This window comes from Bos grunniens, chromosome 11 (genome assembly GCF_055505025.1).
Source record: "Bos grunniens cultivar Pamir isolate PY7600 chromosome 11, Bosgru_T2T1.0, whole genome shotgun sequence".
Lineage (NCBI taxonomy): Eukaryota > Metazoa > Chordata > Mammalia > Artiodactyla > Bovidae > Bos > Bos grunniens.
In genome coordinates, this window is record NC_141175.1 from 93,907,059 (window position 1) to 93,930,534 (window position 23,476).

Below are 23,476 nucleotides of genomic sequence, written 5' to 3' on the forward strand. Positions count from 1 at the left end.
GAACTATACAGTCCATGGAATTCTCCAGGCCAGAATACTGGAATGGGTAGCCTTTCCCTTCTCCAGGGGATCTTCCCAACCCAGGGATCGAACCCAGGTCTCCCTCATTGCCAGCAGATTCTTTTCTAAAATTTTCAAGACTGCTGAGCGACCAGGGAAGCCCTTATCCAACCCTTATTCTCTCCACCCATTCAACCTACAGATGTTTGTTCTCCCTTTCTTTCTTGCTTAATTGCACTCTGAAAATGATTGCCATCTAGCTACACCTGATGTTTACTCCTCTAAGACAACACTCCCTAACACTTCTTTCCTCTGGGAGTGTTCTTCACTCCAGAAAGCACGTCATGGAACAATGACCAAAATTCATACATTGAAACCCTGCTCTTCACTGTGACTGCACTCAGAGACAAGGCTTTTAGATCACTAAGGTTAAATGAGGTTGTAAGGGTGGGGCCTTCATTGCAAAGAAACTATCCTCCAATTAAAAATAAATTTTGTAAAAAAGGTTGGGGCCTTAATCTGATAGGATTGGTATTCTTATAAGAGGAAAAGAGACCAGAGCCCGAGTGCTCGCTCCACCTTGTGAGGACACGGAGAGAAAGCAACTGTCAGCAAGCCAGGGAAAGCAAACTAAATCCTTTAGGCTTTGATCTTGGTCTTCCCAGCTCCCAGAAGTGTGAGAAATAAATTTCCACTAAGCCACCCAGTCTGTGGTCTGTGTTATGGCAGCTTACATGGACTATCCACTTTTTGTGCCTCAGTTTCTCCATCTGTAAAGCAGGGGTCATTGTGCCTCTCCTGCAGAATCATTATGAGAACAAGTTATCATAAGACAAGTGTGGAGAAGAGGCCCGTTTATGTGCTAGGTCTCTGTGAGCAGTCGCTATGAAGTCTGCCTCCGTGCTCCAGGCGCTTGTGTGTCTAACCTGCACAGAGGGGCCATATGGCCTTAGCTGGGGGAGTGGAATTGAGAAAGGAGAGTCAAGTAGCTTTGTGACAGTCAAGGACATTTAAAGGGTAATTGTTACTCTTTGAATTATGACAATATTTTAAGAAAAAAGAGACTCTTAAACTTTTACGACTGCATTTATTTTTCTGTAGAAGGTAGCCCTGGGCCAGCCTTTTCACTTTTCATACTTGAGGGAACCTGAAACAGAAGAGAGCTCATTGTAAATGGCCAAAAGATAGAAACAGTTCAAAAACAAACAAGAAGTTATGAATTAACTAGTAATCAAAGATGTTTAAATTTAAAGATACCATTTTTTGCTCATTAAAACTATCATTTTAATCAATCTCATTGTTGGCAAGGATATTACGGACTCGGCACTTTTGTAAGCTGGTGGTATTATAAGTTGGCACTACACAGTAAGTCATAGATTATACCTACCTGTGACTCAGTTCTATGGGGAATCTATCCTAAAAACAAAATAAAATACAAAGAGAACTAAATACATCAGGTTGAGAACAAAAAACTGAAAACAAATGTCCAAAACAATTAGAAAATTATCCCATGGATAATTTAATGGACCATTAAAACTTGTTATAAAGACTATATGGTAACCTCTAACATGTCAATGATAGCATAAAAAAATATACAATGTTATACATCTTATGATAATTTATTAATTCACAGGAAAAATTTTGTAAGCATAGTATCAATAGTATATTTCTATCTGTGGCTTTTTTAAGATAGTAAGATAACCTTGGTCTTCCCAATTTTCTGAAGTCTCAACTTACATCCATGAGTTAAAAAAATAAAGACACCCAAATTGTGGTCAGACACTTCAGAAACTGAAACCCAAATGTACATTAGTATGAAATACTGTGATCAAAGGCTTTAATTTAGCTTTAAAAAAGCATTTATTTACTTCCTAGCCCACTTATTTACAATTAAAGAGTGATCTTTGTTAGAATGAAAGGCCATTAGAAGGTCTAAGACTATTTCCCACATCTCCCAACCCAAACCCTGCGTCCACTCACTGGATGTAGGGTGACTTCACTTCACTTCTTAGCTTCATGACATGTAAAATGGACACAGTTGTTTGTACCTCACAGGGTGGTTATGAAAATTAAATAGATTATTAGGTATAAACTGCCAGGAATAGTACCTGGCACAAAATAAGTATCAATTTTTTCTGATCTTGAGCAAGTCTTTCCAAGATACATGTCATCAACTTTCTTTTTTTGAGTTCAAATTTAGCTTTAGAAGTTTTATTTTAAAAACTTTCAACTTTTTACACAACCAGAATGTTCTAAACCTAGAAGACAAATTCATGGATTACTGTGTTCACCTAGAGGGTTAAAGGATAATTTCATTTTATCAGCCTACAGTTCAGTGCATTATAGATTATTGTCTTAGTTTCTTTCAGTTGGCTGGAAAATTCCAGGAATGTAATATTTAAGTATTGGAATACAAAAACTTGAAATTTATTGATGTTTATGGTCACAGTTCACTTAAAAATGCTGGCCTCATCTAAGTTAAGGAGTTGGAAGGTCCAAGAAGAGGGTGGTCTGAGGAATAAAACCCAACCTGCGGTTCAGCAACTTTAATAAGGCAGGTGTGCTCCTGCTGTTGGTTGTGTAGCTCTATAATCTGACACATTATCTGATGTACTTTTCCTTCCCCTGCTGAGTCAAGGCTGGGGGGTGGGGTGACGGGGAGGGGAGAAGCAGATAGGCACCAGACCAGAAGTCCTCACTCACTGAGCTTCTTCAGTTCCAAGCTTCACAATAATCTGAAAAGCAGGGCTCTTGTTGGGAAGGGGCCAACTTTGCTGAAAGGGACAGCTCTGGTGGGCAGAGCTCAGATGGCTGCTCACCCAGTAGTCACAGAGCAGAGAGGAGGCAAGACATGATGTGGGAAGACTTCCGACAACTGAAAATGGAGATGAAATTGAAACAGGAGGAAGCACCTATTCAGGGGTGATGGGTCAGCATGTGGAAGCTGCCTGATCCCTGGGAAGGGTCCTTGTACTATGCCATCCTGGGCTTTGACCCAGGGACGGGGTACGGTTCCAGAGGCAAAGTAGAGTCTGAAGAAAGCAAGAATCTGTACCCACGTCTCAGGATACAGCCTCTCAGAGGAGTGGGTGAGCACTGGCTGAGGGGCATCTTCAAGACCTGAGGGCAGCCACACTAGCCCTTCTGGGAGTAGGAAGCCAGGAGGATGAAGAGGCCTGGGTTCTGGACGGTGCCACTTAGAGAAAAGAAGCCACAGGGGGCCATAGATGCCCTCAGCCAATGTCAGCCCAACCACATTCAAGACCAGGGCCAGAGGATTAGATGGGTCAGAGGTAGAGAGACACACAGGAGTGCTCCCACTGCAACCTCCATGCTGTACACGCTCCTCACTGTACCCGAGGAGGACAGGGAGGAGGGAGAAGGCTTAAGAGGCACAGGAGTCCCCAAAGGGAACATTCTCAACACTGAACTGATTCAGTATTTACTCAAACAGGATAGACCTCCATAGAGCAAGATAAAGAGTTTTCCAACCACTTGAGTGATAAGGGTCTTAATGGGTTCTCAAGAACAAGTGGAGAACAGTGTAGGAAGTAAAATGGCCTTTCTGCCCATCTAAACTGTGCTCTAACCGCTTATACTACTTCGGTGAGTGAAAGTCCAGCCAGGACCCCAAGATCAGAATCCAGTCTTGTTCAGAAGACAGCCTCGCTGTCTCATGTCTGAGGGAGAACCATACAGATGATTCTTCCAGTAAACGAAGCTCTTTAGAGTAAGCAGGGCTCTGGCCACTAAGCCCCATGTCTCCTCCCTTGGGGACCTGGCCCAAACAGCATGATGTTTGGGGGACTCTGCCCCACGGTTCCTCTCACCTCCAAGCACCCCAGTGAGGTCGGCATCCAGGCCTGTGTTCTACACAAGAGCTGCCGCAGGGACAACTCCTGAGGGAAAACTCATCCAGAAAGGAAGAGAATGAGCCAAAGAGGATGGAAGAGTTCCAAAAAATAATTGTGTTGTATCTCTAATCCTTTTACCCTCCTGCTGACAGATCTGCCAGGAACACCGTGTCTCTGGAGTCCGTTTTATCCCTGATGTGCTCTGCAGAACCCAGGGTTAGAACAGGGGCAAGGTGGCGGCTGGGAGGATCCACTGACCTCCCTCAGGGGCTGGCTCACATGGCCTGAGCATTTGGTGGTTTTCTGCTGATCCAGAGCTGACCCAGGGAGGTCCCACAGCAGGTCAGAGACGCTCTGCCTCTCAGGACCCTCTCAGCAAAGGGTCTTTGAGAGTCCCTTCCATCCAATTCTTGCCATTGTCTCCCACATTCATGTGGGACCAATGAGATGGACCTTTCATAGAACTCATATAAATGAGATTTCCCTGGCATTCCAGTGGCTAAGATTCCACACTCCCAATGCAGTGAGCCGGGTTCGGTCCCTGGTCAGGGAACTAGATCCCATAGGCCGCAACTAAGAAGTTCACATGCCACAGTGAACAAAAGATCCCACGTGCTGCAACTAAGACCCAGTGCAGCCCAAAAAATACTAGAAAAAACTCATATAAATCCCTCAAGAAGTTCATAAGAATAGATAAGAAATTACCTTAATTTAACCACCATGCCCATGATATGTCAGAGAAACAGAAATTACTGGCTTTCTCAGAAGATGCTAAGCTCACTGACAGACTCAGGGGCACGTAGCAGCTAGAGATCTCCTCAAACACACCAGGCTTCATGTCCACATGCTCACCTCCACACACACAGACAAAACCTGCTTCCCCGACTGATTCAATCTTTTATCCCCACAGAAGAATCCGAGTTCCAACAAAAGACATCTCCTTCTCTTATTTTCATGAAGAAATGAGACTATGTCTTCCCTGTAACACTTTCTTCTTACCTGATCAGACTGGGCCTTAAAAGTCTTCCTGGGAAACCAGAATTGAAAGAGACACATGTACCCCAATGTTCATTGTAGCACTGCGTACAATAGTAGCTAGGGCATGGAATCAACCTAGATGTCCATCAGCAGACGGATGGATAAGGAAGTTGTGATACATATACACAATGGAATATTATTCAGCTATAAAAAAGAATGTATTTGAGTCAGTTCTAATGAGGTGGATGAAACTGGAGCCTATTATACAGAGTGAAGTAAGCCAGAAAGAAAAACACAAATATACAGCATATTAATGCATATATATATATATATATATATATAGAATTTAGAAAGATGGTAATGACAATCCTACATGCAGGGCAGCAAAGGAGACACAGACGTAAAGAACAGACTTTTGGACTCTGTGGGAGAAGGCAAGGGTGGGATGATTTGAGAGAACAGCATTGAAACATGTATATCACCATACGTAAAACAGATGACCAGTGCAAGTTCAATGCATGAAGCAGGGCACTCAAAGCTGGTGCTCTGGGACAAGCCAGAGGGATGGGGTGGGGAGGGAGGTGGGAGGGGGGTTCAGGACGGGGGGACACATGTGCACCCATGGCTGATTCGTGTCAGTGCATGGCAAAAACCCACAATGTAAAGTAGTTATCCTCCAATTAAATTTTTTTTAATTATTTAAAAAGAATCTTCCTTGGAAACAAGACACTGTGTAGCACAGGGAACTCAACTTAATCCACTGTGGTGACCTGAATGGGAAGGAAGTCCAAAAGGGCATATATGGATATGTATGGCTGAGTCCATACAGTAAAATCTAACACAAAATTGTAAAGCAACTATACTCCAATAAAAAGTAATTTAAAAATAAGAGTCTTCCCAGGTTCTGGTTGGATCTCCTCCTCAGTAGCTGCAGCCTGGGGACCACTCCAACAGAGGTGGCATGACTCCAAAGTTAGATGGATGCCATCCTACATGCCACATCTTACCTTACCAAAGTTCCAGAGAGAATGACTAGCATTCACATCATTCGAGCGTGTGTGCGTGCTAAGTCACTTCAGTGGTGTCTGACTCTTTGCAACCCTATGGACCATAGCACACCAGGCCCCTCTGTACAAGGGATTCTCCAGGCAAGAATACTGGAGTGGGTTGCCATGCCTTCCTCCAGGGTCTCCTCCCATCCCAGGGATCAAACCCATGTCTCTTCTATTTCCTGCACTGGCAGGCAGGTTCTTTACTACTACCAACCCCTAAACCTCCAAAGCACCCCAGAGCCAAAGGCAACCACTTGTGCAGCTTTCCTTATGAGCTCAGTGACCCTGATCTGCAAAAATTAAACACCTACATGGAGATGCAGTAAGAGCGGGTGGGGGCTGACAAACCAAAGAGCACCCACCCCCTCAAAAGGGACGTTCAACTTTTTAAAATATTCTGTGACTAAACTCATCTGCATATGCCCACTAGGCCACCAGTGAACACTGGGGAAGATAAACGTGCTTCCCAAGGAAAAGTCTAGACCGTCCTCCCCACTACCCCACTGCTGTGCTGCTATATGGGATCTTTGCTATCACACGTGGCCACTACCTGGGGAAAACATGAGATAGAAAATAAAACAACAGACACTTCAATGCCTTCCCAGGGTGCTAATAAATTCATCCCAACTAGCCAGACCATCTGATTTCAGAGCTTAAATTGCTATTAGAAGAAATGTCCCCAGGGTTTAATTTCACACACACATTATCACAACCTGCAGGGTGGGGGGCAGGGGGGCGTTGAGGAGATCTGCCACCCACCAGGCTTCTTTCTCTCAGAAACTCTCTCCAAGGACTGCTCCTATGACAGACCAAAATTGAGACGTGCAGGATGGCGGCACACCCAGATCCCACAACAGACGTTTATGTTCACACATATATCCCTTTCCAGAGCCCCTGAGATCCCAGCACAATTGGTATCTCACTTCCGCACTGAGGGTGGACTTTGTCCAGGGACACAGTCTCTACAGGATTACAGGAAACTCAGAGCAACATTCAGAGTTTTGCCTGGTGTGAAATGCCTAAGCCACAGCCATCAGTGACAAATAGAAGTAAAGAGTGGTGGGTTAGTGAACATCATGCCACCCAGCCTAATCTCCAAACAGTAAAATCTTATACCTTGAAAGCCCAGTTTAAACAAGCCTCCCCTGAACCTTGACATTAATCCCTCTCCCTCCCAAGGCCAGACGCTGTGGCTTCACATGGCCATGTCCCCTCCATCCACACACACAAGCACTTGCTGATTCGGTCCCAGGTGAACCTGCTCTGGCCCGAGCAGTTCACCTCCTCCCTCCCTGCCATCAGCAGATTCTTGTGTGCTTCACCAGGGCTCTGGCCTCAACAATGTTGTTCATCTGGCACAGCTTCTTCCAACCCCAGCCCCAAGTCTCCCCAGGTGCCGATCTCTGCCTGCACCAGATTCCGCTCCTGAGATCCTCTCCAAGAGTGGAAAAATGGGTGCTGCTTCTGCAGACTGAAGTTGGAGGAGATCTGCCTCCCAGTTCCTGAGCCCCACATGGACATTTCAATCCAGTGAGCCACACTGGTTGTCCCCATGTCTCCAGGTAGGGTATCTGACTGGATCCTGAAACCCTATGTATTAGCAGTTGCCCTTTCAGGTAAAGCAGAATACTTTGGGAAATGAAGGCCAACCTGAGCGTTGTTTCCTTGGCCCCTTTATCTCTATCCCTCCTGGAGAGGGTTCTGTGGAGGGGCAGCCTGTCACGGGTGTTGTTATGGGCTGAACCATGGCCCCCAAAACGCATGTGGAAGTCCCAGCCCCCAGTACCTGGGACTGTATTTGGACTTAGGACCTTTAAAGAGGTGATTAAGTTAAAAAGAGGCCATTGAGGGTGGTCCCTAATCCAATCTGACTGGTGTCCTTATAAGAGGAGGAAATTTGGGCACATAGACACCAGGGGCAAGCCCACACTGAGGCAAGGCCACCTCAAGCCAAGGAGAGAGGCCAGAAGAAAACACGCTCGCCAACACCTCAACTGTAAGACTTCCAGCCTCCAGAACTGTAAGAAACAAATGTGTGCTCTTTAAGTCACTTGGTCTGTGTGCTTTGCAGCTCTAGCAAACCAACTTCAGGTGCTAAAACCCAAGGAGAAGAGCCACAGAGGGAGGAGATGACATCGAGATGAGACGAGGTGGGAGGCGAACTACCCACTGGATGTCCTTGATAAAAGGTTGATTCCAAGGCTGGGGCTGGAAAAGTATAAGATGCTTGAGCTTGGACCATCTTTTGCCAGAAAGGAAGTGATCAAAGGATGATGGTGATGGGATTTCCCTGGTAGTCCAGAGTTAAGAATCCACCTTGCAATGCAGGGCACATAGGCCTGCTCTGTACCAGGCCCAAGGGGACTAGCAGGAAGGACCAGCCAGTCGGGTATCTCACCATGAGAATGACTTGGTGATGCCTATCTGACGAGGACCAGTGAAGATTAAATGCAAGCAAGATTCTTGCCTTAACACCTAACACATGAAAACCACATTTGTGGAAGTGTTACTGTTATTCACTTAGGCAGTCGGGTTCAAGCTTCAGTTCACTCTTTGTTCTTAATCATTCCCTATCAGCTCATGTAGTAGCAAGAGGAATTCTGTCTCCTAAAAGTTGATGGGAGAGGGGAAGTTTTAAATCTCAAGTGGCCCAAACTGGAATATCTAGACTGAGCATGTGCACAAGTAGAATCCTTAGAAATCAGTAATCAGATCAGAAATGAGGCCAGCCAATCAGCAGAAAGTCTGTCAGACCTCAAACCAGAGTGAAGTGCTGGTGACAGCCACAGAGCGGCGATGCCTGGGGCCCACTGTTGACTGCTCACCGGTCAATACCGATGGCTCACGGCGAGGCAAGCCAACTTTATAAAGGCCGAGCGAACGCTGACACGCCAGGTACTATGCTAGACGCTCCACTGACATGATGTCATTTGAACCTCACAGGTACCTTACATAGGTACAATTATCATTCCCAATCTACAGATGGGGAAATTGAGGGTTGGAAAACTTCAGCACCTCATTCAAGGTCACACCAACAAGTGGTAAAACCAGGGTTTGAACCTCAGCATTCTGTCTCCAGAGCCACCACTCAGCAGGTCTCCTAAACCAGCTCCCACGACCAACCATCATTTGCTACTCCATAGCCCCCACTGTTCCTTATACCACACTAAGCAACTTGCTTAGTTCCAGATTTCTGCAAGCCTTCCTTGTTTCAGTAGCAATAATAGAACAGGGGATCTTATCTATGTAACACAGAGACACAAGAGCAATACCTCTACTTCCTAGACTTGGAGAAAAGCAGGCTGCTCCTTCCAACAGTTTCTTTAGTTTGGCAAAGTAATAAGCAATAATATTTCAATAAACTCCTTTGTTATTATAGAAAACTTGTTGCTCTGACATTGCAACAAAGGTCAACTTAAAAACAAATGTGCCTCTGAGTGTGCACATGTGTACATGGGATCACCATGCAGCTTTATGAAGGGCAAGCTACTTATTTTTCTGGAGACCTCAGTATCCAGAAAACCTTTTGACGTATTAATCAGGGTCATAAAAAATTAAGCTTAGGTCTGTACAGGGTGATTCTGGAGGAGCTGCCTTCCCCTTGAACTGCTTTCCAATGAACTCGGAACATAATAATAGATCTTTCAAACTAGCAAACTCACCTGCCCACCTAGGTGTTTTCACACAGTGATCTTGCTTCAATCATGGTTTAACATGGAAAATACCTTATGCCCAAGGGATGTCTTATGAGTTTTTGGATATCAACATAACTATTCAAGAACAAACACTTTTCCAGACTCCTCGCTGGGGAGAGAATTCCCATCGTAGACACCATCCCATCGTAGACACCGCCCTCTGGCGACAAGTATGTGCCAACTCACCACTGCCACCATCTGCCCAGGACCCTTCCTTCTCATTCTTCAAGCCCATAGCACAGCCGGCACGTTGTATAATTCTCGATAGCTCTCTAGCTGAGGATGTATGTAGCTCAGAAGTATTGCTGCTATAGCTCTGATGATCGGGGTCTCGTTTCTAGAAACCATATGTAGTTGTCAAACAGTATAATGGGACAGATTTTGACTATTTAAGCCAATATATTTCAAAGTTTTAACCTATGAAATTTTATTTAAGTGATGAGAGCAATGCTTAAGTTATTATGGAAAGAAAAATCATTGCTTAGCAGACTGGTTTCTGTTCTGCTGTAACCTTAAAATGTTGTGTGATTGGAAACTACATTAAAAAGATTATAGCATGAAACAGATTCTGTATTTTATGTAGCACCAAACAAAGCACTTATATTAGGCGATTCACATGTAAGGAAAAATTAATGCAGCCGTCTGCATCTGTGCAAATATTGCAACCACTCTACAACCCAGCCATCCAGTTTGTCCATCAGGACAATCTATCCCTGCTACCAGTGCAGAATGTATCCTCCCAGTCGTCACATTAGTAGGACTAGCGGACAAGAGGAAGAATCTAAAATGTACCACTAAGCATTTGTCTATTTCTGTTCCTGAGTATATTTCCCTTCTATCTGTCCTCTTCAGTCCCTAAACAGGATCGCATTGCTAATTAGAAAAGACCTTCATTGATCCAACAATTGTCATCGTTCTTCCATCCTTTCGAGCCTCTTTTCAGTCTCAGACTTTCAGATTGAATAGACTTGAAGCTTTACACTTCCCTCTGTTAGATTTCAGATATTTACCAATAACATACCATCAACCCACCAAAGGCTGGCCTCCAGCCCACTCCTGTCCTTCACGTTCTGTGCCTGGTTGTCTTCCTGGCCCCACGTATAGCTTCTCGCACAATTTCCCACACTTGGATCCCCAAGATTTCCCCTCCCTGATTGTAGGGTCCCATCTTGCTTCTCCATCTGCCCCTCTCTGATAGCCCCTCCTTCTCCTGTTCCTTAGGGCACATCTCTAAGGCCTTTTCTCTCTTCATATCTTACCTCCTCTGATGACGAATACATTTTCAAGCCTTCCGAATTTGCCTCTCCATGGAATGAGCTCATGAATCCAGCTCACACCTTCCACTGATGAAGACCCCTGAGCTATGTGTCCCAATAATAGTGGTGACATTACAGGGCTTTACAGTTTACAAAGCAGGTTCACCTATGTAGTCCCACTGAATGGTCACAAAATCCCATGAGATTGGCATCAAAGGAGATCAATGAGCTCTCCAGCAGGGTTGACCCCCAGGGAGGTCTTCTCCCAAGGGACACCCCTCTTCCTTTCTGTGCTTCCTGTCTGATGTGTGTTCTGCTGAAGAACAGCACTGCCACAGAGTGGCTTTAGGGACCCTCCTCTCATGTCCCTGCTATCAAAGTCCCATCAAAGGCTAAGCAATTCAGCGCTAGAGGCTCTGGACAGTGACAGGAAGGATACAGATGGTCAGAACTTGACTCCAAAGCTCACACAGGCCTAGATTCAGACTCCAGTCCTGACACTGCTTAGCTGTGGGACCTTTGCCTGTATTTGGTTTCTTCCTCAGTAAAAGCAGCATCTGTACTAGGTCAGAGGACTGTATAACTAGCACAGACGCAGAAGTTGGCCTGCACCTAGAAAGAGCTCAATAACGGCGAGTGTCATTGTTCTAACTTCTTAAAACCTTTACCTCGGAGTCTTTGGCTTCTTCCAAAATATCACTGAGAACTTGTATGTATTCAGTTGCACCTCTGAGGATATCAACTTTGCTAGGCTTCCTGTTTTGGGGAAGAAATGGCACCAGTGCCTTCAGTTTGGCCAAACCATGGTTGAGATTTTTTATCTGGAAAGGAAGAAGGCACAGTGACACACAGGAAGCCAATCTGTAAGGCGTCTCCCCAGACTACAGAAGGTGGTGGTGGGGGGTCGTGAGGCCGAGCAGGCTCGTGCCCAAGCACTGCCGCTCCACTGGCAGTACAGTCCCTGGCAAGGGGAGCGGGAGCGGCACGAGCCTGGCACGAGGCGTGGGTGGACTGCAAAGGGTGTCGAGGTCCACGCTGGCCTCTTCCTCTGAGAGCACCCCCGCTGCAAAACAGAGGCAGAGCCGCTACCAGTGGCTAAAAGCTCTGAGTCAGCACTCAAGGATTCAAATCCAACTCTGCCACTTGGCTCTACAGAAGTGTGTAGGACACTTCATATTACCAAGCCTTGGTTTATTTGCAAAGTGGAAAATCCTCACCTTGTAGTGGTGTAGCTGCTGATTAAGGAACATAATTTCACATCAAATATTTCCCCCTGCACATAGAAAGTCCTCAATAAGTTGCATTGATGATAATGAGTAAAATGTACAAACACTTGTCTATTCAAGTACTGTGCCAACCATTCTTCAACCTCATTCCAAACTGAGTTGATGATATAGTCAAGTATTAGAGTCCAGAGAGTCTGCATATTGGTGAGACTTGAAAGGTAGAAAGAAGTACCTTTTTTTCTTAATCTTCAGGGTCTAAATCCTTGTCTCTGGAGGCCTGGAATGCTCATTATCACACTGCCCACCCCCCTGTGAGGGGGAAACAGACCCTTGAAGAACTGGCTCTACACAGGAAACCACTCAGTTATATTGAGAGCTCCCTTCTACCCCACATCAAATTGGACAATGAACAGAGGCCATTCACAGCAGAATATGATAACCAATGAATTTATGAAATATCAAACTTTAATCATCAAAGAACTGCAGACTAAAATAGAAATTATGGGTGGGAAGAAGGCTCAAGAGGGAGGGGATATATGTATACTTATAGCTGATTCATATTGATTTACAGCAGAAACCAACACAAACATTGTAAAGCAATTATCTTCCATTTAAAAAATACAAAAAATAAAGCAGAAATTGGATACCAATTTTTTGTGTACCAAGCTGGCAACATTTTTATTTTGATTATCATGCCCAGCATTGGGATGGAAAAAGGAAACCGTCCAATAGCCTGTAAAAGGGGATACACATTAATTAATGAACTTTTCTAGAAAGCAACTGGGCAACCTGTATCAAAAGTCACAAGACTGCTTATGTCCCAGTAACTCCACGTCTAATGTTTTGTTGGAAAGCAATTATCAGACATGGAGGTAGATCTTTGTACCACTAAAAAGGTGCAAAAAAGCATATATGCCCAACACTAGGAGACTGGATAAGCAGTCTATTTGTATGTTGGACTATAAAGTCGAAAGCTGTTCTGCTTAGGAATATGAGGAAATGTTTTTGATAATGTTAAGTGAATAAAAGCATAAAAATATATACTCAGTTCAGTCACTCAGTTGTGTCCGACTCTTTGCGACCCCATGATCACAGCACGCCAGGCCTCCCTGTCCATCACCAACTCCCTGAGTTCACTCAAACTCATGTCCATCAAGTCAGTGATGCCATCCAGGCATCTCATCCTCTGTCATCCCCTTCTCCTCCTGCCCCCAGTCCCTCCCAACTCTTTGCATGAGGTGGCCAAAGTATTGGAGTTTCAGCTTCAGCCTCAGTCCTTCCAATGAACACCCAGGACTGATCTCCTTTAGGATGGACTGGTTGGATCTCCTTGCAGTCCAAGGGACTCTCAAGAGTCTTCTCCAACACCACAGTTCAAAAGCATCAATTCTTCAGTGCTCAGCTTTCTTCACAGTCCAACTCTCACATCTATACATGACCACTGGAAAAACCATAGCCTTGACTAGATGGACCTTTGTTGGCAAAATAATATCTCTGCTTTTCAATATGCTGTCTAGGTTGGCCATAAATTTCCTTCCAAGGAGCAAGTGTCTTTTAATTTCATGGCTGCCATCACCATCTGCAGTGATTCTGGGGCCCAAAAAAATAAAGTCTAACACTGTTTCCACTATTTCCCCATCTATCTGCAATGAAGTGATGGGATTAGATGCCATGATCTTAGTTTTCTGAATGTTGAGCTTTAAGTCAACTTTTTCACTCTCCTCTTTCACTTTCATCAAGAGACTTTTTAGTTCCTCTTCACTTTCTGCCATAAGGGTGGTGTCATCTGCATATCTGAGGTTATTGATATTTCTCCCCGCAATCTTGATACTGCTGCTGCTGCTAAGTCACTTCAGTCGTGTCCGACTCTGTGCGACCCCATAGACGGCAGCCCACCAGGCTCTCCTATCCCTGGGATTCTCCAGGCAAGAACACTGGAGTGGGTTGCCATTTCCTTCTCCAATGCATGAAAGCGAAAAGTGAAAGTGAAGTCACTCAGTCGTGTCCAACCCTCAGTGACCCCATGGACTGCAGCCCACCAGGCTCCTCTGTCCATGGGATTTTCCAGGCAAGAGTACTGGAGTGGGGTGCCATTGCCTTCTCCGATCTTGATACTAAGTGATCACAATTTTATAAAATTATATATATATGCTTCCCAGGTGGCAATAGTGGTAAAGAACCTGCCTCCCAATGCAGAGACCCAGGTCTGATACATGGGTGAGGAAGATCCCCTAGAAAAGGGCATGCAACCCACTCCAGTATTCTTGCCTGGAGAATTCCATGGACGGGGGAGCCTGACCGGCTACAGTACATGGGGTCACAAAGAGTTGGACATGACTGAAGCAACTTAGCACACACATACATATGCACAAATTTAAGTAGGAAAAAGACCAGGAAGATTTAACAAGAATGACAGTTACTGTGAGTGTTTCCGTTCCCTGTTTAGCTCTATCTTCCAGGTGTACTAATTCTCACTAGTAGGTGTACTTTATTCTCTATCTTCCAGGTGTACTACTCTCATCATTATAAAGAAGAATGAGGTCATTAGTTTTAAACTAGTGGATAACACCAGGACTGATTCTCTGCAGAAAGCAATTCCTTCCTGGTGGGGAAAGCCCAACTTAAAATGCCAAATACAGGAACAGAACCTTATTCGAGAACCACACCAACACATCAGATCACAGGGTTATCATAAAGGGCTCCCAACTTTCCCTGAAGTCTTTTACACTCACTGGGTTCTTTCTCCTCACACCTGAGCCCAAACAGAGCTCCGAGTTGATTGACTGGAGCTACGTTGCTAAAGGGTCCAGAAGTGTGCATGAACACCCCCAGCAAGGCATCGAAGAGCATCCTCCTCGGGTCCCAGGTCAGAATGTGTGCCCTCCCTCTTCCACCGCTCACCCTTCCCTGTCTCGGATCCTCTCTGCAGCGGGCAACCCAAAGACAGCAACGGACTGAAAGGAGACCGAATTTGACAAGTTTGGGATCGGAGTTTAGTGAGAAATACTGAAATGCCGGTAGGTGGCGCTCCGACTCCGCCCGCCGGACCATCCTGGTGGGTGATTTGCCGCGTACCCACCAGACGGAAACAGCCACTCTCAGTCTCCCGCCTGGGAGTTGAGTGGGAGTCTGGGTGCACACCGAGACGTTGTTTAAATTCTTCGTTGAAAGTAAGGAAAAGAGTAACTTCCATTAGGTCATCTGTCCCACGCCCCATTTGGGCTTCGGCGCAGGGTAAAGGGGGCCCCAAGCACCCACTCAGCGCAGGAGGTAGGGAGATGGAAGCGCCCTGCCGCCTCCGAGGGTTTAAAGCACCTGCCAGCGGGAGGTGTTTCTGAAGCGGTCGGGGTTCCCCTCGGCCTCCCCAGACCGGCTTCCTGCTCGGCTCCAGGTGGGTCACAGGTGAGGCGCCAGCCCGCGCGGGTGGAAGGGAGCCAGGTGGCCCTTGGGAGGTCCCAGCCGCTCCGGGCCCCCAAGGGGGAGGTGGACTTCCCGGGCCCCCTAGGTGTCTGAAGTGGCTGGCGGGTCTCGGGGGGAGCCTGGAGGAAGGCGGCCGGGTTCCGGCGCGGGGACCCAGCGGGGCCGGCCTGAACTCACCCGCTCGCGCTCTTTGGCGTTGGCCACGCGCCGCCGCTCCAGCACCAACTGCACGTCCTGGGTGGACGAAGGCAGCCGCTTGAGCCGGCAGATGGTGGCCTGCTGGGGCAGCGGCCCGAACTGCTCCCGCAGCACGTCGTCCAGGAGCTCGGCAGGCGGTACCCTCAGGAGCTCGGGCGCGGCGTCCATGGCTGCGCGCGGGGGCGGCGGGCAGCTGGGCCTTCCCCGGGGGCGCCTGGGCCCCTCGGGGGCGGGGCCCCGGGCTCCTGCCGACATCCCCCTGCGCACCTGCGTACCTGTCTGCTCCGGGGAAGCGGCTCCGAGACCCTCAATTTAACTAACTCCACACGTGATTCCCCTGACGCCTGGATTGCAGCGCTGGCTCCCAAATCTGCTGCATATCGGAGTCACCTGGGAAGTTTTTAAAAACCCCTGCTAGGGTACCAGTCCCTCACCTTCTAATTTAACCAATCTGAGTCGGGGCCTGAGCTACTGGATACATGTATGCGTGCATGCTGAGTCGCTTTAGTCGTCTCTGACTCTATGCGACACTATGGACTGTAGCCCGCCAGGCTCCTCTGTCCCTAGGATTCTCCAGGCAAGAATGGAGTGGGTTGTCATGCCCTCCTCCAGGGAATCTTTCCGACCCAGGGATCGAACTCTTTTAAGTCTCCTGCACTGGCAGACGGGTTCTTTATACCACCAGCACCATCTGCAAAGCCATATATGTATACATGTGTAGGCAAATAAACATGAACACATATACATTTACCAGGAAAAAAAATTGATGGATGCACAACATTTTTAAAAATTCATTTTGAAATATATGAGTTGCAAGAGCAGTAACACAAAGGTTCTGTATCCCCTTCACCTAGATCTCCACTTGTTAACTATTTTCACATTTGCTCCATCTCTCCCCTTCTATGAATTGTCCCATTTTCTTTTTTTTAATATAAATTTATTTATTTTCATTGGAGGTTAATTACTTTACAATATTGTATTGGTTTTGCCATACATCAACATGAATCCGCCACAGGTGTACACGTGTTCCCCATCCCGAACCCCGCTCTCTCCTCCCTCCCGGTACCATCCCTCTGGGTCGTCTCAGTGCACCAGCCCCAAGCATCCAGTATCATGCATCGATGATGATGATTCGTTTCTTATATGATATTATACATATTTCAATGCCATTCTCCCAAATCATCCCACCCTCACCCTCTCCCACAGAGTCCAAAAGACTGTTCTGTACATCTGTGTCTCTTTTGCTGTCTCACATACAGGGTTATCATTACCATCTTTCTAAATTCCATATATATGCGTTAGTATACTGTATTGGTGTTTTTCTTTCTGGCTTACTTCACTCTGTATCATAGGCTCCAGTTTCATCCACCTCATTAGAACTGATTCAAATGTATTCTTTTTAATGGCTTCATTATTCTTTTTCTAAAGCGTTTTCTTTGTCTTGTCCTGTCGTCATGGCTTTGACAGTTTCAGAGAGTAGAAGACTTTCAGTCTGTAGGATGTCCCTCAACTGGGGTCTGTCCAATGTTTCCTCATGTCCAGGCCCAGGTCCTGACCTTATGGCAGGGATTCCACAGAGAAGACGCTGGACTTTCCTCAGCGCTTCATATCAGGAGGCGTGTGGTGTTGACCTGTCCTGACACTGGTGACGTTAACTTTGGTCACCCAGTCAAGGTGGTGTCTGCCAGGCTTCTTCACATTAATTGACATTTTTTCCTTTTAGTTGATAAATATTTTGTGAGGAGATACCCTTAGCATTCAATACTGACTCCTGCCTGAATTAACCACCACTCTGATAATTGCCAAATGATTACCATCCTGTCGAGAAGAGCTTTCCCTTCTCCCCAGTTTCTGATTCATTTTGTTATGTCAGCAGGAGCTCATAAATTTCTATTTTATTCAGTAAGATGTAATTCATTCATATTATTATTTATTTGAATGTTCATATTGTCCCAGATTTGGCCTGTGGGAGCCCCTTCAAGCTGGCTCCTCTGTCCTTTTAGCATGACTCCACCATTCTTTCAGCACTTGCTTCAGTTCAGTTCAGTTCAGTCGATCAGTTGTGTCCAACTCTTTGCAACCCCATGAATCGCAGCATGCCAGGCCTCCCTATCCATCACTAACTCCCGGAGTTCACCCAGACTCACATCCATCGAGTAAGTGATGCCATCCAGCCATCTCATCCTCTGTCGTCCCCTTCTCCTCCTGCCCCCAATCCCTCCCAGCATCAGAGTCTTTTCCAATGAGTCAACTCTTCTCATGAGGTGGCCAAAGTACTGGAGTTTCAGCTTTAGCATCATTCCTTCCAAAGAAATCCCAGGGCTGATCTCCTTCAGAATGGACTGGTTGGATCTCCTTGCAGTCCAAGGGACTCTCAAGAGTCTTCTCCAACACCACAGTTCAAAAGCATCAATTCTTCGGCGCTCAGCCTTCTTCACAGTCCAACTCTCACATCCATACATGACCACTGGAAAAACCATTGCCTTGACTAGACGAACCTTTGTTGGCAAAGTAACGTCTCTGCTTCAGCACTTGCTTACTTGTGCCAAAAAGACAACACATTCCAGACTCATCTCAAATTTTCCATGCCCTGACCAGAAATTGGTCAATTCTCCTTTTAGTGGAAAATGGGGTTTAGAAATCAAGTTTGGATGTTCATTCCTTTGGGGATGTAATTGCTTCTAGGCTCTTTTTGGAGACAAGGTATAGATGTAAGCATGCACACAAGCAAACACAAGCATACACAAACATACAGCTGTGTCTATCTCTGTATGCAGATGGGTAGATAGCTTTTGAAAGTATGAGTTCACAATAATACCTCTAATTCCAATCCAAGAGGTTTCTCTCTAGTTTTCCCCTTTTCATATTTGTAATTCCCTTCTCCACCAGTGAGAAACTTGACTCTGGTTACTTATTTGCTCAATTCCCTCATATAACTAATTTCCTAGTCACATCAACCACCTCCTCAGCCCCGTCTCCATGGCAACTGCCTGCAAGGGCAGGGCAAGGAGGGAAAGAAGTGGACACACTAAACGCTTAACCGCAGTTCCCCTGAGCAGTGGGCCTGGGAACCGAGAGTTCAATCTGTGCATCCCATCTTCTATATTGCTTGTGTTTCCATACTAGCATGAAATTACCTTTGTAATTTTTAAAATATATTCTTTGAAGAAGGCAAATAATTTTGTGTGTTCTAGGTTCATTTGGTATTGTCTGCTGGGAGACAGGGAGAAGGCAGCAAGAGCCAGGTGTGTGGGGATGAAGCTTAAAATGGAGTTGGTTTACCTATGTATCTTTTCTTAGCATCAAAAAGGATATTATTGATATTTTTCTATTTTATTGCCAAACCCTTAGGCAGGCAAGCTGGTATGACCAGGAACCCAGGGTAAGAAACCCAGACTTCATTCCTTCAGACCTGCTTCCCTCCACCAACACCAACTATAATTTTCTGCCCCTTGGCTGTTTGATTCCTCAGCTGAGTCATCTGTTCTGAAGAAGAGCAATCACAAACTAGTTTGAGCTGAGAGGCTGACACCTTTCCGTCACCCAATCATGTAACAGCCAAATGAACAAGAAAGTTTCTTTCTCTTGCCTCTGTGAAAGGTGGAGGTAAGCAGGGCATCTCTGCTCCTCAAGGTCACTCAAGGACTTAGGTTCCTTCCAAATCATTGCTCCTCCATTCTCGCCTTTTAGTGTCATTTCCCAAAATGAAGCTGTCCCGTTTGAGGCTTCTGCCATCACTGGTGCCCAGCAGGGGTCAACCTCACAGTAGCAAAGTCCTCAGGCCATGCACCCAGTCAAGGTTCAGAAAACTCTTCTAATGGCAGAATCTCTTCAGGGTATTCCAAGTAGATGCCAAGGGGCTTAATTCAGGGACTTAGGTGCTTACACAATCCTGGAGAAGCAGGAGGAACTCTGAGTTCAAGGACAGACCACCAAAGCCACAGCCAGGCAGTGGGAAGCCCCCGCCCCTGCAGCTGCCACTCAACCCTCCAAAGGCAGGGGAGGGGCCCAGGACACTGTTGCCAAGAAACCCCAAGTCCCCTTACCCTGGCTTGTCCATGGACCCAGATGGAAGGACAGGCACTCTGCCTCAATTCCCTGCTGCCAGTCTCACACACCTGTTTCTAGCTAATCATAGTAACTGGGGACCAGAACTATGAGTACAAGACGTTCTGGGAAATGGCACTTGGGGTCTCCCTGACTCTGCAATGCAGAAAGGCACCTGGGGAAGGGAGCAAGGAAGGGCCACATTACCTTCCACCCCAGACACAGAGAAATTGCCCCAACAGGGTCACCTCATCAGTCTTTGTCTATCTATTACCCTGCTGCTGCTGCTGCTGCTAAGTCATTTCAGTCGTGTCCGCCTCTGTGTGACCCCAGAGACGGCAGCCCATCAGGTTCCACCATCCCTGGGATTCTCCAGGCAAGAACACTGGAGTGGATTGCCATTTCCTTCTCCAATGCATGAAAGTGAAAAGTGAAAGTGAAGTCGCTCAGTCGTGTCCGACTCTTAGCGAACCCACAGACTGCAGCCTACCAGGCTCCTCCATCCATGGGATTTTCCAGGCAAGAGTACTGGAATGGGGTGCCATTGCCTTCTCCGGTCTATTACCCTCAAAGCCCCCAGCACACCAATTAGATCACAGCTCCAACACAGTTCCTGTTAATCTCCTTAGTTCAGCCAAGACATGAGATAGCAGTGAGCAACAGCTTTAGTAAGGGAAAGCAAAGGATGATATTTTAAAAGGGATCAAAGACTATATACAGTCATGTTGCTCAGCAGGTTAAGAATCCACCTGCAATGCAAGAGACCCCAGTTTGATTCCTGAGTCACTCAGATCCCCTGGAGAAGGGATAGACTACCCACTCCAGCATTCTTGGGCTTCCCTGGTGGCTCAGAGGATAAAGAATCCACCTGCAAAGTGGGAGACCTGGGTTCAATCCCTGGGTTGGGAAGATCCTCCAGAGGAGGGCATGGCAACCCACTCAAGATTCTATACCTGGAGAAGCCCCATGGACAGAGGAGCCTGGCAGGCTACAGTCCATGGGATCACAAAGAGTGGGACATGACTGAGCGACTTTCACTTTTCCTAGAATTGCTATCCAAATCAATTTGGCAATTTCATAGAATTATTCACTTTCACATAAATGTGTATTAATATTATTACATATTATTCATTACATAGTATGTATTATTTTATCTCACCATATTTCTGGGAATTAAACTTTACTCCCATGTTCGGAATTCAATTGAAGATAGTAGGGAAAACGACTAGACCATTAAGGTATGACCTAAACCAAATCCCTTACAATTATACAGTGGAAGTGATCAATAGATTCAAGGGATTAGATCTGATAGACAGAGTTCTATGTCTATTAGAACTTTATTAGAGTTCTATTGTCACGGAGGTTCATGACGTTGTACAGGAGGAAGTGATCAAGACCATCCCCAAGAAAAAGAAATGCAAAAAGGCAAAATGGTTGTCTGAAGAGGCCTTATAAATAGCTGTGAAAGGAAGAGAAGTGAAAGGCAAAGGAGAAAAGGAAAGATATACCCATTTGAATGCAGAGTTCCAAAGAACAGCAAGGAGAGATAAGAAAGCCTTCCTCGGTGATCAATGTAAAGAAATAGAGGAAAACAATAGAATAGGAAAGACCAGAGATCTCTTCAAGAAAACTAGAGATAACAAGGGAACATTTCATGCAAAAATGGGCTCAATAAAGGACAGAAATGATATGGACCTAACAGAAGCAGAAGATATTAAGAAGAGGTGGCAAGAATACACAGAAGAACTATACAAAAAAGATCTTCATGACCCAGATAATCATGATGGTGGGATCACTCACCTAGAGCCAGACATCCTGGAATGTGAAGTCAAGTGGGCCTTAGGAAGCATTGCTATGAACAAAGCTAGTGGAGGTGATAGAATTCCAGTTGAGCTATTTCAAATCCTAAAAGATGATGCTGTGAAAGTGCTGCACTCAATATGCCAGCAAATTTGGAAAACTCAGCAGTGGCCACAGAACTGGAAAAGGTTAGTTTTCATTTCAGTCCCAAAGAAAGGCAATGCCAAAGAATGCTCAAACTACCACACAATTGCAATCATCTCACACACTAGTAAAGTAATGCTCAAAATTCTCTGAGCCAGGCTTCAACCGTACGTGAACCATGAACTTCCAGATGTTCAAACTGGATTTAAAGAAGGAAGAGGAACCAGAGATCAAATTGTCAACATTCACTGGATCATGGAAAAAGCAAGAGAGTTCCAGAAAAACATATACTTCTGCTTTATGAACTATGCCAATGCCTTTGACTGTGTGGATCAAACAAACTGTGGAAAATTCTGAAAGAGATGGGAATACCAGACCACCTGACCTGCCTCCTGAGAAATCTGTATGTAGGTCAAGAAGCAACAGTTAGAACTGGACATGGAACAACAGAGTTGTTCCAAATCAGGAAAGGAGTATATCGAGGCTGTATATTGTCACCCTGCTTATTTAACTTATATGCAGAGTACATCATGAGAAACGCTGGGCTGGAAGAAGCACAAGCTGGAATCAAGATTGCCAGGAGAAACATCAATAACCTCGGATATGCAGATGACACCACCCTTATGGCAGAAAGCGAAGAGGAACTAAAGAGCCTCTTGATTTAAGTGAAAGAAGAGAGTGAAAAAGTTGGCTTAAAGCTCAATATTCAGGAAACAAAGATCATGGCATCTGGTGCCATCACTTCATGGCAAATAGATGGAGAAGCAATGGAAACAGTGACAGACTTTATTTTGGGGGGCTCCAAAATCACTGCAGATGGTGACTGCAGCCATGAAATTAAAAGACGCTTGCTCCTTGGAAGAAAGGTTATGACCAACCTAGATAGCATATTAAAAAGCAGAGACATTACTTTGCCAACAAAGGTCTGTCTAGTCAAAGCTATGGTTTTTCCAGTGGTCATGTATGGATGTGAGAGTTGGACTATAAAGAAAGCTGAGCACCAAAGAATTGATGCTTTTGAACTGTGGTGTTGGAGAAGACTCTTGAGAGTCCCTTGGACTGCAAGGAGATCCAACCAGCCCATCCTAAAGGAAATCAGTCCTGAATATTCATTGGAAGGACTGATGCTGAAGCTGAAACTCCAATATTTTGGCCATCTGATGCAAAGAACTGACTCATTTGAAAAGACCCTGATGCTGGGAAAGGTTGAAGGCGGGAGGAGAAGGGGAAAACAGTGGATGAGATGGTTGGATGGCATCACCGACTCAGTGGACATGAGTTTGAGTAAACTCCAGGAGTTGGTGATGGACAGGGAGGCCTGGCGTGCTGCAGTCCATGGGGTCGCAGAGTTGGACACAGCTGAGTGGCTGAACTAAACTGAACTTATAAATGGGAAAATTAATGCCAGAGAAGCTGAGTAACTAGCTAAGGTCATACTAGCTGGTCAGTGGCAGGTATGAGCCTACAACTTAGGTTTGCTGTCTACATGGCAGTCTTTTTTCCTCAAGGTCTTGGCTACCTCCATCCCAAGTTCTCTGGTCCAGCCCAGTGCCTCCAATTAACCTGGTCCACCAGCACCCAGATCTTGCTCCTCTCCTGAAGTCCTGCTCCCTGTGCCCCACAGCTCACCTTCACTCCCTGGGCATGAGCTGAGGTTAATATCTTGGCCACATCCTCAGCAGAGGTAACAGTGGGTCAGAAGTGCTTTTCCACCAACAGCAGAGAAGAGGAACAGGCCCAACAGGCTCTATCCCCAGGAAGCTGCTTCACGGTCATTTCCCCACTGGGACTCTCAGTTCATGCCTT

The 23,476-nt window shown here is 45.9% G+C and overlaps 1 protein-coding gene across 4 annotated transcripts; it reads right to left on the reverse strand.

The window, feature by feature from the left end:
- Positions 1-1,067: 1,067 nt before the first annotated feature.
- On the reverse strand, positions 1,068-15,977 carry FIGLA (folliculogenesis specific bHLH transcription factor). 4 transcript variants are annotated; one of them, XM_086323803.1, is made up of 5 exons: positions 15,659-15,977; positions 11,504-11,656; positions 9,766-9,916; positions 1,388-1,411; positions 1,068-1,147 (listed from the first exon to the last, which is right to left on the reverse strand). In XM_086323803.1, exons 1-4 carry the CDS (start codon positions 15,932-15,934, stop codon positions 1,401-1,403), a joined length of 591 nt encoding a protein of 196 aa, XP_086179929.1. In that variant the 5' UTR covers positions 15,935-15,977; the 3' UTR covers positions 1,068-1,147; positions 1,388-1,400. The 4 variants fall into 4 exon arrangements, with proteins under 4 accessions (XP_086179929.1, XP_086179930.1, XP_086179931.1 ...); XM_086323804.1 differs by having other exon boundaries at positions 1,388-1,416; XM_086323805.1 differs by lacking the exon at positions 9,766-9,916 and having other exon boundaries at positions 1,388-1,416.
- Between the last annotated feature and the right edge of the window lie 7,499 nt (positions 15,978-23,476).

Coding starts and splice junctions, on each gene's coding strand:
- FIGLA (XM_086323802.1), bottom strand. CDS start 15,934: ATGTCGGCAGGAGCCCGGGGCCCCGCCCCCGAGGGGCCCAGGCGCCCC. Junction 11,657..15,658: donor ACGCCAAAGAGCGCGAGCGG/GTGAGTTCAGGC, acceptor CTTCCTTTCCAG/ATAAAAAATCTCAACCATGG. Junction 1,148..9,765: donor CTGGGCAGATGGTGGCAGTG/GTGAGTTGGCAC, acceptor CTTCTGTTTCAG/GTTCCCTCAAGTATGAAAAG.